The following is a 13,688-nucleotide window of genomic DNA, read 5'->3' on the forward strand; positions in this document are numbered from 1 at the left end:
TGACATGTGTCAACCCAGTCAGCGAGCCTGACCACCCGAACCCGTTAGTCGCCTCTTACGACAAGCATGAGTTACTGAAGAACAATTCTGACACGGATCTTAATGGGTGCACACTTGAAGTGAGAATGGATGTTACATTAAAGACTCATGAATTAATGTTATGCTGACACAAGGTACATGTAATTGAAACCGACAAGAAGACATTTTTGTCCAAGGTAGGTAAGGAGTTTGCTTCTACTCATGTCACAGGCCCTGGCTTACCAAGTTGATCAAATCTGTGTAGTTTATCAATTTTTACATCAGTGTGGGATTTAATACCAACCAAAAAAATTGTGAGATTCAAAAGGGCATGCTATGTCACGAAATTAAGGGGAGATAATTCTGCAGTAGGTGAGAGCATACCACCAAAGGGAACTATGACTTAGTAAACTTTTCATTTCCATTTTTCTGTGTGTGTGTGTGTGTGTGTGTGTGTGGTAACCACTGGAATAAGGCAACCATAATCCAGAGGGAATGTTTATGGCTATAATTTATTAATTTTTACATCAGTCTGGCAATTGATACCAACCGAAATCACAATACAAGTCAACAAATATAGAAAATAGATTTAATTTGTTTGTGTACAAAATTGTCATACAAATGTTAATATCATTATCATTACAAAACAATATGCACCAGATAGCACTATAGTGTACAACTGAAAATGATAGATTTACACATTTCTCACGGTGTGAATCACATCATCTGATAATAGCTAAAGTGGCACGAAAGAACTGCCTGAATATTGTAAATCTGAAGACAACTGCCTGAATTCATTGAAAAATCATGATACGTACAATCAAGGCATATATCATTCATTGAAACTGGATCAGACATTACTCAGCTTCAGCGTCATTCTAAGGACAATGGTAAAAAGCAATGGTATTATTCAAGCCTACAAGCTATGAGATGCCCAACAAGCACTTGTCATTCTGCTGTGTGAACAATTCTTCCATGGATGATGAACAACTGTACACCGTGATTGTAAGATGTCTAAAAGTTCAAGTAAGGAGAAGCTGCTCTCGAGACACAAGTTCAGTAAAGGTAGATAATTTACGAATGTCAAATTCTGTATATGAGGAACATGATGTTTTGGCGTATATTCTTAATCAGTGTCATTCCCCTGATAGTAAGAATATATTCTAAAATGTCTCGAAGTTGACATTCGTAAATACTTTCCCTTTATGTGTATCACTTCTAAATGCCGTTCACAGATTTTTTCAAACATAGATTTCACAACTAACCCAGATAACATGATCTTGATTATACCTGTAACTTCATATGATATTTTTAGCCATCAAAACGGATACTGATCATAATATTATTCTTCACTCAAGAAATAACTTTATGTGTCGGGCTCTTGGTTATTGTCTTGTGGCGATGATGGCGCAACCTTGACATTATCACACGTTTGGATTCACAACTATCTACAAGTTGGATTTGACAGACTTTGCATATTCCATTCTTGCGATAGCCCGCTTGTGTACTTCATCCGGGCCGTCGGCGATACGCAGGATACGAGCCCAGGCAAACATGAATCCTATCGGCAGGTCATGGTGAAGTCCAGCTCCCCCGTGGGCCTAAACACAGACAGGTCAGGTGGAATGGTTGACATAGAACAGAATGTTGAACATATATAGCTACACTTTGTTTAATTGCTATTACATGTTTCCTTGTTCCAGACCTGTGAAGATCCGGGTTAGAATTGATCTTAAGCAACCCACGCTTGTCGTAAGAGGCGATTAATGGGATCGGGTGGTCAGGCTTGCTGTCTGGGTTGACACATGTCATCGCATCCCAGTTGCGTAGATTGATGTTCATGCTGTTGATCCCTGGATTGTCTGGTCCAGACCCGATTATTTACAGACTGCCACCATATATTTAAACTATTGCTGAGTGTGGCTTAAAACTAAACTCACTCACTCACTCACTCCTTGTCTCAGATCGACATCCCATTAAAAGACAACTGACTCCAGATCTCTTTATCGCAAAAGAGTTCACTGTTTAACAGGTCCCGCCTGTATGGTCAGTCGTGGGCCATCATGATTAATTGGTGTTCAACATTTCTCAGTTTTATGAGTCTGCCTTAGGTGATACTGGTATTTGGCTGTCCATATTTCTCACCTGTATGGCTCTGTCAGCCACTCTCTGGGCCATATTTGGGGCTGCCACTTTTATCATGGCTATCTCTGGAGCAGCCACCTAGAAATACAGTAGAATACAATTTGAAAAAATGAATCAACCAAAACTTTTTTTGATGACGAAGGCAGTCTTCAACAACAAGAATCACTGACTGACTGACTGAGTTTGGTTTTATGCCGCTTTTAGCAATATTCCAGCAACATCACAGCAGGGGACACCAGAAATGGGCTTCACACATTGTACCCATGTGGGGATTCGAACCCGGGTCTTCGGCGTGACGAGCCAACGCTTTAACCACTAGGCTACCCCAGCGCCCACAACAAGAATGAAGTATGTTCAGTCTTTATACAATACAACAGGTGTTGTATCTGGTCTATTTGGGTATGTGACTCATCTTACGCCCACACATGCCCATCATGTTGGCAGCCTTCAATTCTATTTGTATATACAAGACACTGGGTGTTGAGTCTGTCCTATCAATATATGAGAATATACAAGTTACCAGGTGCTGAATCTGTCCTATCTCTATATGAGACACCAGATGTTGACTGTGTTCTGTCTCAATGCTAGACTCACCTTATTCCCGTACACGTCCATCATGTAGGCAGCCTTCAATACCAAGAGCCGAGTCTGCTCTATCTCAATGCGAGACTGGGCGATGTCAGCCTGTATTGTTCCCTGAGCAGCTAGTGGCTTCCCGAAGGCAATTCTTTCCTGAGTCTGAAACAAGGACATTCACTGAGTGAACCCAGCCAGACTCTCCAGACCTGTATATTAGTATCTAGTTTGGTCTGTAAACATTCATCTAGCACCGGATCCCACATATATTTATATACATGTAAACCTCTGATTGCAGCTTCGACAATTACATAATATCCATCAACCTGTGCCATGTGGAGGACAGGCAGTCATGACTAAAGGACCATTTCTTAATAAATCTAACTTTGGATCAAGGGAGAATACATTTATAAAAATGCTTATTAGAGGAAATACTGTATCTTATTTAATGTGTCAATCCAAGATATTTTAACAATATGATTGTAAAATATTTACAGATTATTACAAGCGCAAGCGAGGCATATGACTTAGCACGAAACAAGTGCTTTGGCAATACATATTTTTGCACAAGTTCCGTATGAGTCATATGACACACTTGCTCGAGTGTGAAAATTTCTTTATTATCCATTTTACTCATGTACATTTGAGCAGTAAAACATGGTAAGCAAGTGTGACAGCCCTCTTCATTGACCTCACATTCAATTGTTTAATGACGTCACAGACAACGAAATACAGAAACAATGGTTGCTAGGGTAAATTGATATGTGCACATATATATTTTCTGTGACTGAAAATGTCCTGTGAAGTTGTAACAATGTTTCAATAAATAATTGTACAAAAACAAAATAACTTGTTTTTATTTGTTATATGGCCTCCCCACTACGTGGGATTCGTTCCCTTACAATGCATGCGTGGGCAGCCAGGTACATCCCTACCCAAAATCATTCATTCCTTCTGCTGATGATATACATCAGAGAACAGAACTGCGGGGAGGTGGGAGGTCCGACCCCAAGGAAGATTCTCTTCAAAAACATTGTTACAAAGAATGCACATTTGTACCCCAAGGAAGATCTCTTCTGAAAAAGAATTTGAGTATCGCAAACAGACAATTTGATGTCTTGCCTTGACTTTCATCTACTTACTCTCTTCACCATCAACTCGAGACACCGTTCCGCATTGCCGATCAGCCTCATGCAGTGATGGATTCGGCCAGGACCCAGACGACCTTGAGCTATCTGAAACCCACGACCTTCACCCAGAAGGATGTTGGAGGCAGGAACCCGTACGTTTTCAAACAGGACTTCTCCATGGCCGGCTGGCACAGAAAAACGCAACATCAATATTTCTAACTAGGAAACTATTTCCAAGAAATGTAATACTTACAAGCACCTTTTATACAATTATCGAATATGTCCATAAGGCAAAGATTCTGTGTGAAGCCTTTGAATGGCAGTATTTAGGAGATAGAGTTTCCAGAACTCATGTCAGTACTCAGTCCTTATGTCTGGGAATGAAACACATCAGTCATATAAGCCTTCAAATGTTTAATATCTTCTCATGATATACCGGTACTAAATAAGCCAATACGACCAGACCAAAACACAGTGAGCAGACAGACTCAACGCTAAGATGTATGTATGGTGTAGACATACCTGGACTGTCTTCGTACCCAAACAGAGTCAGCAGACGGACTCAACGCTAAGATGTATGTATGGTGTAGACATACCTGGACTGTCTTTGTATCCACACACACTGAGCAGACGGACTCAACGCTAAGATGTATGTATGGTGTAGACATACCTGGACTGTCTTTGTATCCAAACACAGTCAGCAGACAGACTCAACGCTAAGATGTATGTATGGTGTAGACATACCTGGACTGTCTTTGTACCCACACACAGTGAGCAGACGGACTCAACGCTAAGATGTATGTATGGTGTAGACATACCTGGACTGTCTTCGTACCCAAACAGAGTCAGCAGACGGACTCAACGCTAAGATGTATGTATGGTGTAGACATACCTGGACTGTCTTTGTACCCAAACACAGTGAGCAGACGGACTCAACGCTAAGATGTATGTATGGTGTAGACATACCTGGACTGTCTTTGTACCCAAACAGAGTCAGCAGACGGACTCAACGCTAAGATGTATGTATGGTGTAGACATACCTGGACTGTCTTTGTACCCAAACAGAGTCAGCAGACGGACTCAACGCTAAGATGTATGTATGGTGTAGACATACCTGGACTGTCTTTGTACCCAAACAGAGTCAGCAGACATACCGGACTCAACGCTAAGATGTATGTATGGTGTAGACATACCTGGACTGTCTTTGTACCCAAACAGAGTCAGCAGACGGACTCAACGCTAAGATGTATGTATGGTGTAGACATACCTGGACTGTCTTTGTACCCAAACAGAGTCAGCAGACGGACTCAACGCTAAGATGTATGTATGGTGTAGACATACCTGGACTGTCTTTGTACCCAAACAGAGTCAGCAGACAGACTCAACGTTAAGATGTATGTATGGTGTAGACATACCTGGACTGTCTTCGTACCCAAACACAGTGAGTGGTCGGAGGATCTTCACTCCTGGAGCGTCCATTGGGACAAGGATCATACTTTGCTGCCTATGTTTCTGAGCTCCCATGTCAGTTTTGCCCATGAATACACAGAGCTTGCATCTGGGGTCCAGGGCACCTTGTATAGAGACAGAAGTTCATCTTACACGATATTCTTATTTCTAATATATCACTGAGTTATGTCACCAGAATGTTCAAAACAAAAAGTACATCTCTTATTCAGCATGGTTTGTAGCAACAGCAGGACTGGCCACACAAGCAATGACCAGCAGAAGATGATCTGGGGTTTTGAAAACACTGAGGACACAGTATCCACACCACAATGGCTGAGAGAGTTTGATTTTACGCAGCTTTTAGCAGTATTCCAGCAATATCAAAGCAGATTTCCTCCACCACACACTTTGTCTGGACCTTTGAGTAGGTCAGAAATAGAGGATAACAAAGTAGTACTGTAGTACCCTCTATGACAACAACAATCTCTTCACCAGAACTGGAGACCTGTGTCAGACTTCCAGTGAGTGAGTGAGTGAGTGAGTGAGTGAGTGAGTGAGTGAGTGAGTGAGTGAGTGAGTGAGTGAGTGAGTGAGTGAGTGAGTGAGTGAGTGAGTGAGTGAGTGAGTGAGTGAGTGAGTGAGCGAGCGTGAGAGAGCGAGAGACACCAGATATGGGCTTCACACATTTTTTAGTTATTATTATTTATTATAGGATATTTATATAGTGCACATATCTAGGCAAATAGTGCATGCTCAAGGTGCTGATATTTTCCCCTCATCATTGGATGTCAATCTCAAAGGCACATCATATTATCAATCTCAACTCCCTTGGGAGTATACATCTCTTGCAGCCACTAGGCGCACCGAGTTATTGTGGCTTTCTCATCCTAACGAGGTACTCATTCACAGCTGGGTGGACTAGGACACATAGTCACAGTACTTTGTCCAAGTTTACTGCACGTTGCTGAACCCGCAACTAGGTGTTTGCACGCATTCATGTGGCCACCATCTGGTCATATACCAACGGATTCGTGGGTTCTTTTAAGTGCACAGGGTTGTGTACTGTACTAGGGGTTGTGACAACACTGAAAGAGTCTGCACACAAAGTTGACTCCAAGGTTTTTACACCCGGTCACAGGTGGGATCCCGACACCTCAACCTTGCTAGATCACTAGCCTGGCGCCTTAGCCAGCTCGCCCACAACGCCCCCATTGTACCCATGTGGGGAATCGAACCCGGGTCTTAGGCGTGATGAGCGAACGCTTTAACCACTAGGCTACCCCACTGCACCGTCTCAGATTTAGAGGACAAAGAACAAGTATTGTACTAACGAGCATAACAACAACGACCCCTTCAGTATTACAGAGACCTGACCAAGAATTAGAGAACAACAAACTAGTTCTGTCTGATTTATTCTCTGCTCACCCAGCAGAAAATGGGTACCCCGTGAAATAAGTCACGTGACTATTACCTTCTAGCGCCTCAAGGGAAATTGGGTTATCCGGGATAATAATAATCAGATTCTGATTACAGCGTCCAGTGAGAAACTAGTCAGATGGATACTAGGTGCTATATAAATAACTATTATTATAATTAATTATTATCTCTCTCACCTGATGTCCACCACTTGTGTCCGTTGATGATGAAGTAGTCGCCGTCTTTCTTGATGGAGGACTGGATGTTGGTGGCGTCGGAGGATGCCACCTGTTAATAAGTGGGCAATTTACTCTCACATAAAGAACACTACATTACAGTGTACTCTGTCAATACCGGCATCAGTCGGGACCAAATAAAAATGCCGGTTTTGACAGAGTGCATTTCTGCCGGGACTGAAACTTTGTGCCGATGTAGACAGAGTGCCGGTGTTTACAGAGGCCGGTATTGACAGAGTCCACTGTATTACAAGACCCTGACTCCAAAGAACAATAGCAAAGTAGAGTGTATTCCTTTTAATATCGCTATATTCATATATTCAGGGTTTTTTTTCTCAATATTCCACTTAATTCAAAAACATTTATAACTGAACATTAAATCCTCTCCTTGTTTACTGTTGTCAGTGAAATGCACCTCAACAAACAATAACATTAGGTATTACGATAATCACATAATTTAGTCATTTTTGGGAAACAATTTGGGAATTATTACAGGCAATAGCTTCAACCAGGCCTCTGAGTAGATCAAGATAAATCCCTAATGAGTGAGTAAGTTTGGTTTAATTATTATTGAGAACCTACAAGATATTCAAATCCTCACAAAGGCAATGCATGAAGCACAATTCTGGTGTCTCAGCTGTGATATAGGTGGAATTTTGTTGAAAGCGACATAAACCCACACTCACTCACTCACTCACAAGGTATAAGATTAATCTCGTACATTTGGTTCTGTCATTCCGAAGCAGGATCTGATCTCCCCATTCAGTAGTGGTGTCAGCCATGTCTGCTTCTGTTCCTCTGTCCCGTACTTCACCAGCACCTCCATGTTGCCGGTGTCTGGGGCGTTACAGTTGAACACCTAAAGCACAACACCTGTCATAAGTCTGACAAAAATAACCCATTAATACGGTCAGCGGATTCAACAGGCTTGATTCCTGACAGCTGACCAGAAACACCAATGACAGACCCATTATATAGTTGTGGACTTAATGCTTCAATGACTGAAGCTCATGACAAGTTAACCTATGTTAATATGGACATGAATTTCAGTTGCTTCTCAACTCCCTGGGAATCATACAAACACGCATGTCTAAGTGTTTGAAGGCTTTCATTTCACATCACCAGCTCCTCCTACTAATCAGAACACTTACAGTTTTAACAAAATCGCCTGCCTGGAGAGGCACCATTTGATTTCGAATTATACTTGATTACTAAAAGCATGTGTAAGCAATTGATGTTTATTTAGTGGATAATAACAGATGGACGACTGACAAAAAACAACAACCACAACAACGCTCATTCATTTAATTGTTTCAAAGTCAGACATCGCCGCGAAAGATGTTGACCGATTTCATCCTACTAGTTCTCAATAGAGGATAAATATGGTGACAGTGCTGACAGGCATGTTCAAACAAACATGAATTCAATCGTGAAAATTGGACGCCAGAAGTAAGGTTTACAGACTATAGTCCAGTTTGCCGATCCAGCCACTCTTGGCAATCTGGCTTACTTAACTTGATCTTTGATGCTGTGTGTGTGCTGTGCACAGGTCTGTTTGCCAGCTGAGACTGGACTTACAATAATAATTGATAAAGTTTTCCTACCTCTGGAGCCAGGACACATCGCCCCATCTCTTCACACAGGAAGGCGTACTCCAGGTTGGTGAGACCTGCTCCGTATTTCCGCTCCGGATCAGTCTCCAGTGGAAGAAACAGGTTCCATAAGCCCTTGGCTTTGGCTTTATTCTGAAAAGAACAAATGTCCCACAAATCTGACAAAGTCACAGGGTGTGCTGCATGTGTTTGGGTTTATTATCCAGTCACTCCTAAGGAGGTCAGTCCAATATGACAAAACCAACTTTTGGGCTAATATACCCTATATGGGAGGACCAATATTAGGGTAAGGTTGACTTAACAGGATTGACACATTTTAAGTTGTTTGGACAAATTCTAACTGACACCAGGAACTGGCTGTTTGATCCAAGTACAGTGGAATCTGTCTGAATCGGACTGAAGAAATAATCCGGTTTAGACAGCATGCCGGATTGTAGAGCTGACACGGTTACAAGAACTGAACCAGTTTTGTCTCTCATATACAGTGTCCAGTGTTGTATCACGTGGTTCTCTCAATTACTGCACACATTGACAATATTCACTTAATAACATAAACATGCTCATTAATAATGCAGAATGTAAATAGAAAAGGGCTTAACATAAACCTTGCCTAACTCCTAACTGACTCACGAATGTATCTGATAATTCATTATTACCCCTTACACAAATTTTCACATTTTCATATATACTCTGCAGTAATTTTCCCATTTTGTAACTGACACCATGCTTGTCTAAGAGATTGATTGAAATTTACTGTTCTCATTGAAGCGTTTTGTTTTGGCTGGCTTTGGCATGAGTGGCTGTTGGTGTTCGAGAGCCGCCCTCTATGTAACATCCCTCATGACTGACACGTGTCAACTCACTAGTTACAGGTACAAGTGTACCCATACTGAACTAAGATTAAGATTATCTGTGTCGGCAACCATGTAGTTTCAAAGTTGGATTAATTGATGACAATACACATCCGTCCGACCCCTCACCACGCAGCGGATTAGACAGCGCTGATTACTGTAAGAAAAGTATAATACTTTATGGATAACAACTTCTTTATTTAATTATGATGCGACGTTTCAGTATAGCTTCTTATACCGCAAGCAAGAGTAAAGTAATACAGCACAGAACCGACTTATATACATGTAACAGGGATTAAGTAAGACAACATGAGGGATTAAAGGATTAACAACAATGGATATTGGTAATAACGCAGTAACAACAGTGAGTGAGTGAGTTTAGTTTTACGACGCACTCAGCAATATTCCAGCTGTATGACGGCGGTCTGTAAATAATCTGTCTGGACCAGACAATCCAGTGATCAACAGCATGAGCATCGATCTGCGCAATTGGGAACCGATGACATGTGTCAACCAAGCCCAGACAAGCCTGGGTTACTGAAGATCAATATTCTAACCTGGACCTTCACGGGTGGAGACAAGCATGGGTTACTAAAGAGCAATATTCTAACCTGGACCTTCACGGGTCATAGAGGGAGGAGGCAGGACTAGATATACATAGCACATGGGATTAATTAGCAACGATGGCTGGAGTGCTCTGTTCTGTTGTTTTTATTCATTCATTGTAGGCGGATGGAATGAGGTCTCTGCTGATTGACGGGCATTTTTGCCGGCTGATTTGAACTGCTTCTGCCAGTTTTTTTTGGTGAAGTCCTGGACGTTTTTTGATAATATTTCAACATTATCCCATTTGATGATGTGATTAGGACACTTGGCTAAGTAAAAATTAACAAAACATGAATCAAATGGCATGTTGCCTTGACCTTCATGTGGCCTGACCTTGATATCTTCCAAGGGCTTGAACACCTCCCATTTGCGTGGCCCCATGCTGTGGGCGACCATATCTGCCTCGAGTGGGATTATGTCCTCGTCAACCATCTTCCGCACCCTCTGATGGAGATCCTGAACCAAGGGGGACAACCCCTTCACTGACACAGCCATGGCCCCTGTAATCCAGTAGATACACTTATCTTTAAAGTGAGTGAGTGAGTGAGTTTAGTTTTACGCCGCTTTTAGCAATATTCCAGCAATATCACGGCAGGGGACACCAGAAAATGGCTTCACACATTGTACCCTTGTGGGGAATCGAACCCAGGTCTTCGGCTTTAAGTGTGACAAGTGAGCGCTTTAACAGAGAGAGAGTGAAAGGAGCTAGGCCCAGAGTCACACTTAGGTGAAAGGGAGAGAGGGAGGAGACAGAGAGAGACGCTCAGAGAGAGACTCAGAGAGAGAGAGAGAGAGAGAGAGAGAGAGAGAGAGAGAGAGAGAGAGAGAGAGAGAGAGAGAGAGAGAGAGAGAGAGAGAGAGAGAGAGAGTGTGTGTGTGTGTGTGTGTGTGTGCGGTGTGTGCAGGGGTGCGCACTCCCCCATTTGTCCTGAAAGTTTGTTCAATGACCATTGAAACTCGGGTGAAAATGGAGTGTGCACACCCCCTTTTCTCAATAGTGTGCACCCCCCAACCCCCTCTCAAAAAGCTGCATCCGCCCCTGACAATGACAGTATTTCAGCCATATCAGAAAGTCGTATAATAAAATTACTGTATATTTATACCTAATAAAAACCTGTTGTCGTAGGACAGTATAACAAGTAGATTATCACAGATTATACTGAAACTATAGTATCATAGTTTATCCAGCAGTGCCTGTGTGTGGTTGTGTGAACATGTAGGTCGTCATGGATCTGTGTACTTACCAGCAGTGCCTGTGTGTGGTTGTGTGGACATGTAGGTCGTCATGGATCTGTGTACTCACCAGCAGTGCCTGTGTGTGGTTGTGTGGACATGTAGGTCGTCATGGATCTGTGTACTTACCAGCAGTGCCTGTGTGTGGTTGTGTGGACATGTAGGTCGTCATGGATCTGTGTACTTACCAGCAGTGCCTGTGTGTGGTTTGTGTGGACATGTAGGTCAGTCATGGATCTGTGTACTTACCAGCAGTGCCTGTGTGTGCTTGTGTGGACATGTAGGTAGTCATGGATCTGTGTACTTCACCAGCAGTGCCTGTGTGTGGTTGTGTGGACATGTAGGTCGTCATGGATCTGTGTACTCACCAGCAGTGCCTGTGTGTGGTTGTGTGGACATGTAGGTCGTCATGGATCTGTGTACTCACCAGCAGTGCCTGTGTGTGGTTGTGTGAACATGTAGGTCGTCATGGATCTGTGTACTCACCAGCAGTGCCTGTGTGTGGTTGTGTGGACATGTAGGTCGTCATGGATCTGTGTACTCACCAGCAGTGCCTGTGTGTGATTGTGTGAACATGTAGGTCGTCATGGATCTGTGTACTCACCAGCAGTGCCTGTGTGTGGTTGTGTGGACATGTAGGTAGAGTCATGGATCTGTGTACTCACCAGCAGTGCCTGTGTGTGGTTGTGTGGACATGTAGGTCGTCATGGATCTGTGTACTCACCAGCAGTGCCTGTGTGTGGTTGTGTGGACATGTAGGTCGTCATGGATCCGTGTACTCACCAGCAGCAGTGCCTGTGTGTGGATTGTGTGGACATGTAGGTCGTCATGGATCCGTGTACTCACCAGCAGTGCCTGTGTGTGATTGTGTGAACATGTAGGTCGTCATGGATCTGTGTACTTACCAGCAGTGCCTGTGTGTGGTTGTGTGGACATGTAGGTCGTCATGGATCTGTGTACTTACCAGCAGTGCCTGTGTGTGGTTGTGTGGACATGTAGGTCGTCATGGATCTGTGTACTTACCAGCAGTGCCTGTGTGTGGTTGTGTGGACATGTAGGTCGCCATGGATCTGTGTACTCACCAGCAGTGCCTGTGTGTGGTTGTTGTGTGGACATGTAGGTCGTCATGGATCTGTGTACTTACCAGCAGTGCCTGTGTGTGGTTGTGTGGACATGTAGGTCGTCATGGATCTGTGTACTTACCAGCAGTGCCTGTGTGTGGTTGTGTGGACATGTAGGTAGTCATGGATCTGTGAACTCACCAGCAGTGCCTGTGTGTGGCTTATGTGGACATGTAGGTCGTCATGGATCTGTGTACTCACCAGCAGTGCCTGTGTGTGGTTGTGTGGACATGTAGGTCGTCATGGATCTGTGTACTTACCAGCAGTGCCTGTGTGTGGTTGTGTGAACATGTAGGTCGTCATGGATCTGTGTACTTACCAGCAGTGCCTGTGTGTGGTTGTGTGGACATGTAGGTCGTCATGGATCTGTGTACTTACCAGCAGTGCCTGTATGTGGTTGTGTAGACATAGGTCGGGAAATGTAGGTCATGATTGACCTGGTACTTGTGGAATACGATCTCAACATTGACAGATCTCATTGAGGAATAGGATCTCCGCCCTGACTGGACCTGGGATCCTGTGCCCTGCTTTTCTACCATCCCCAATCCAATGTCAGCCAATGTCTCTGCAAACTTGCCGACCTTCTCAGCAATCGGGGAACTTCCTTGTCCTTCAGTGGAAGAAGAGTACTCAACATTGACAGATGTCATCATTGAAGCACAGCATCCAGGGCCTAGATTTGCTAAGTGCCATACATTAGCGAAGCTCTCTTAGCGTTAAGATAGTTGTAAGAGCCATACATTAACATTAACTTACAACTCTCTTAGCGCTAAGATAGTTGTAAGAGCCATACATTAACATTAACTTACAACTCTCTTAGCGTTAAGATAGTTGTAGCTGCCATACATTAACATTAACTTACAACTCTCTTTGCCATACATTAACATTAACTTACAACTCTCTTAGCGCTAAGATAGTTGTAAGAGCCATACATTAACATTAACTTACAACTCTCTTATCGCTAAGATAGTTGTAAGAGCCATACATTAACATTAACTTACAACTCTCTTAGCGTTAAGATAGAGAGCCATCATTAACATTAACATACACCTATCTTATGCCTAAGAGAGTTTCGAATCTAGTCCCTGGCTATGAAGACAGGGTTGACCTATGGATTTCCATGTCTAATTTGGCCTGAGCAATCCCTCCAGTTCTCATCAGCCTCAAGTCTATCTCTCAGATCATCATGTTCTTACTTTATCAATTTTTGTAGAAGCACATAACTCAGAACTCTTGTCCTTGCTTTGAATATTTATAAGTATGATTGTGGAATCAACTACTACACTCATATGAA

General features: G+C 43.0%; 1 protein-coding gene across 1 annotated transcript in view; it reads right to left on the reverse strand.

The window, feature by feature from the left end:
- Positions 1-826: 826 nt before the first annotated feature.
- LOC124291504 (acyl-CoA dehydrogenase family member 10-like) overlaps positions 827-13,688 on the reverse strand; it is a 30,832-nt gene continuing 17,970 nt past the window's right edge. Inside the window, exons 11-21 of the mRNA XM_046728488.1 lie at positions 12,887-13,004; positions 12,773-12,852; positions 10,374-10,540; positions 8,575-8,715; positions 7,692-7,829; positions 6,932-7,022; positions 5,285-5,443; positions 3,882-4,054; positions 2,758-2,901; positions 2,164-2,241; positions 827-1,619 (exon numbers count right to left, since the gene is read on the reverse strand). Coding sequence (XP_046584444.1) covers positions 1,467-1,619; positions 2,164-2,241; positions 2,758-2,901; positions 3,882-4,054; positions 5,285-5,443; positions 6,932-7,022; positions 7,692-7,829; positions 8,575-8,715; positions 10,374-10,540; positions 12,773-12,852; positions 12,887-13,004 — 1,442 coding nt within the window. The 3' untranslated portion in view covers positions 827-1,466. The remainder of the gene's footprint in view (positions 1,620-2,163; positions 2,242-2,757; positions 2,902-3,881; positions 4,055-5,284; positions 5,444-6,931; positions 7,023-7,691; positions 7,830-8,574; positions 8,716-10,373; positions 10,541-12,772; positions 12,853-12,886; positions 13,005-13,688) is intronic.

Source organism: Haliotis rubra, unplaced genomic scaffold (genome assembly GCF_003918875.1).
Source record: "Haliotis rubra isolate DU_JTF1 unplaced genomic scaffold, ASM391887v1 Scf493, whole genome shotgun sequence".
Classification (NCBI taxonomy): Eukaryota; Metazoa; Mollusca; class Gastropoda; order Lepetellida; family Haliotidae; genus Haliotis; species Haliotis rubra.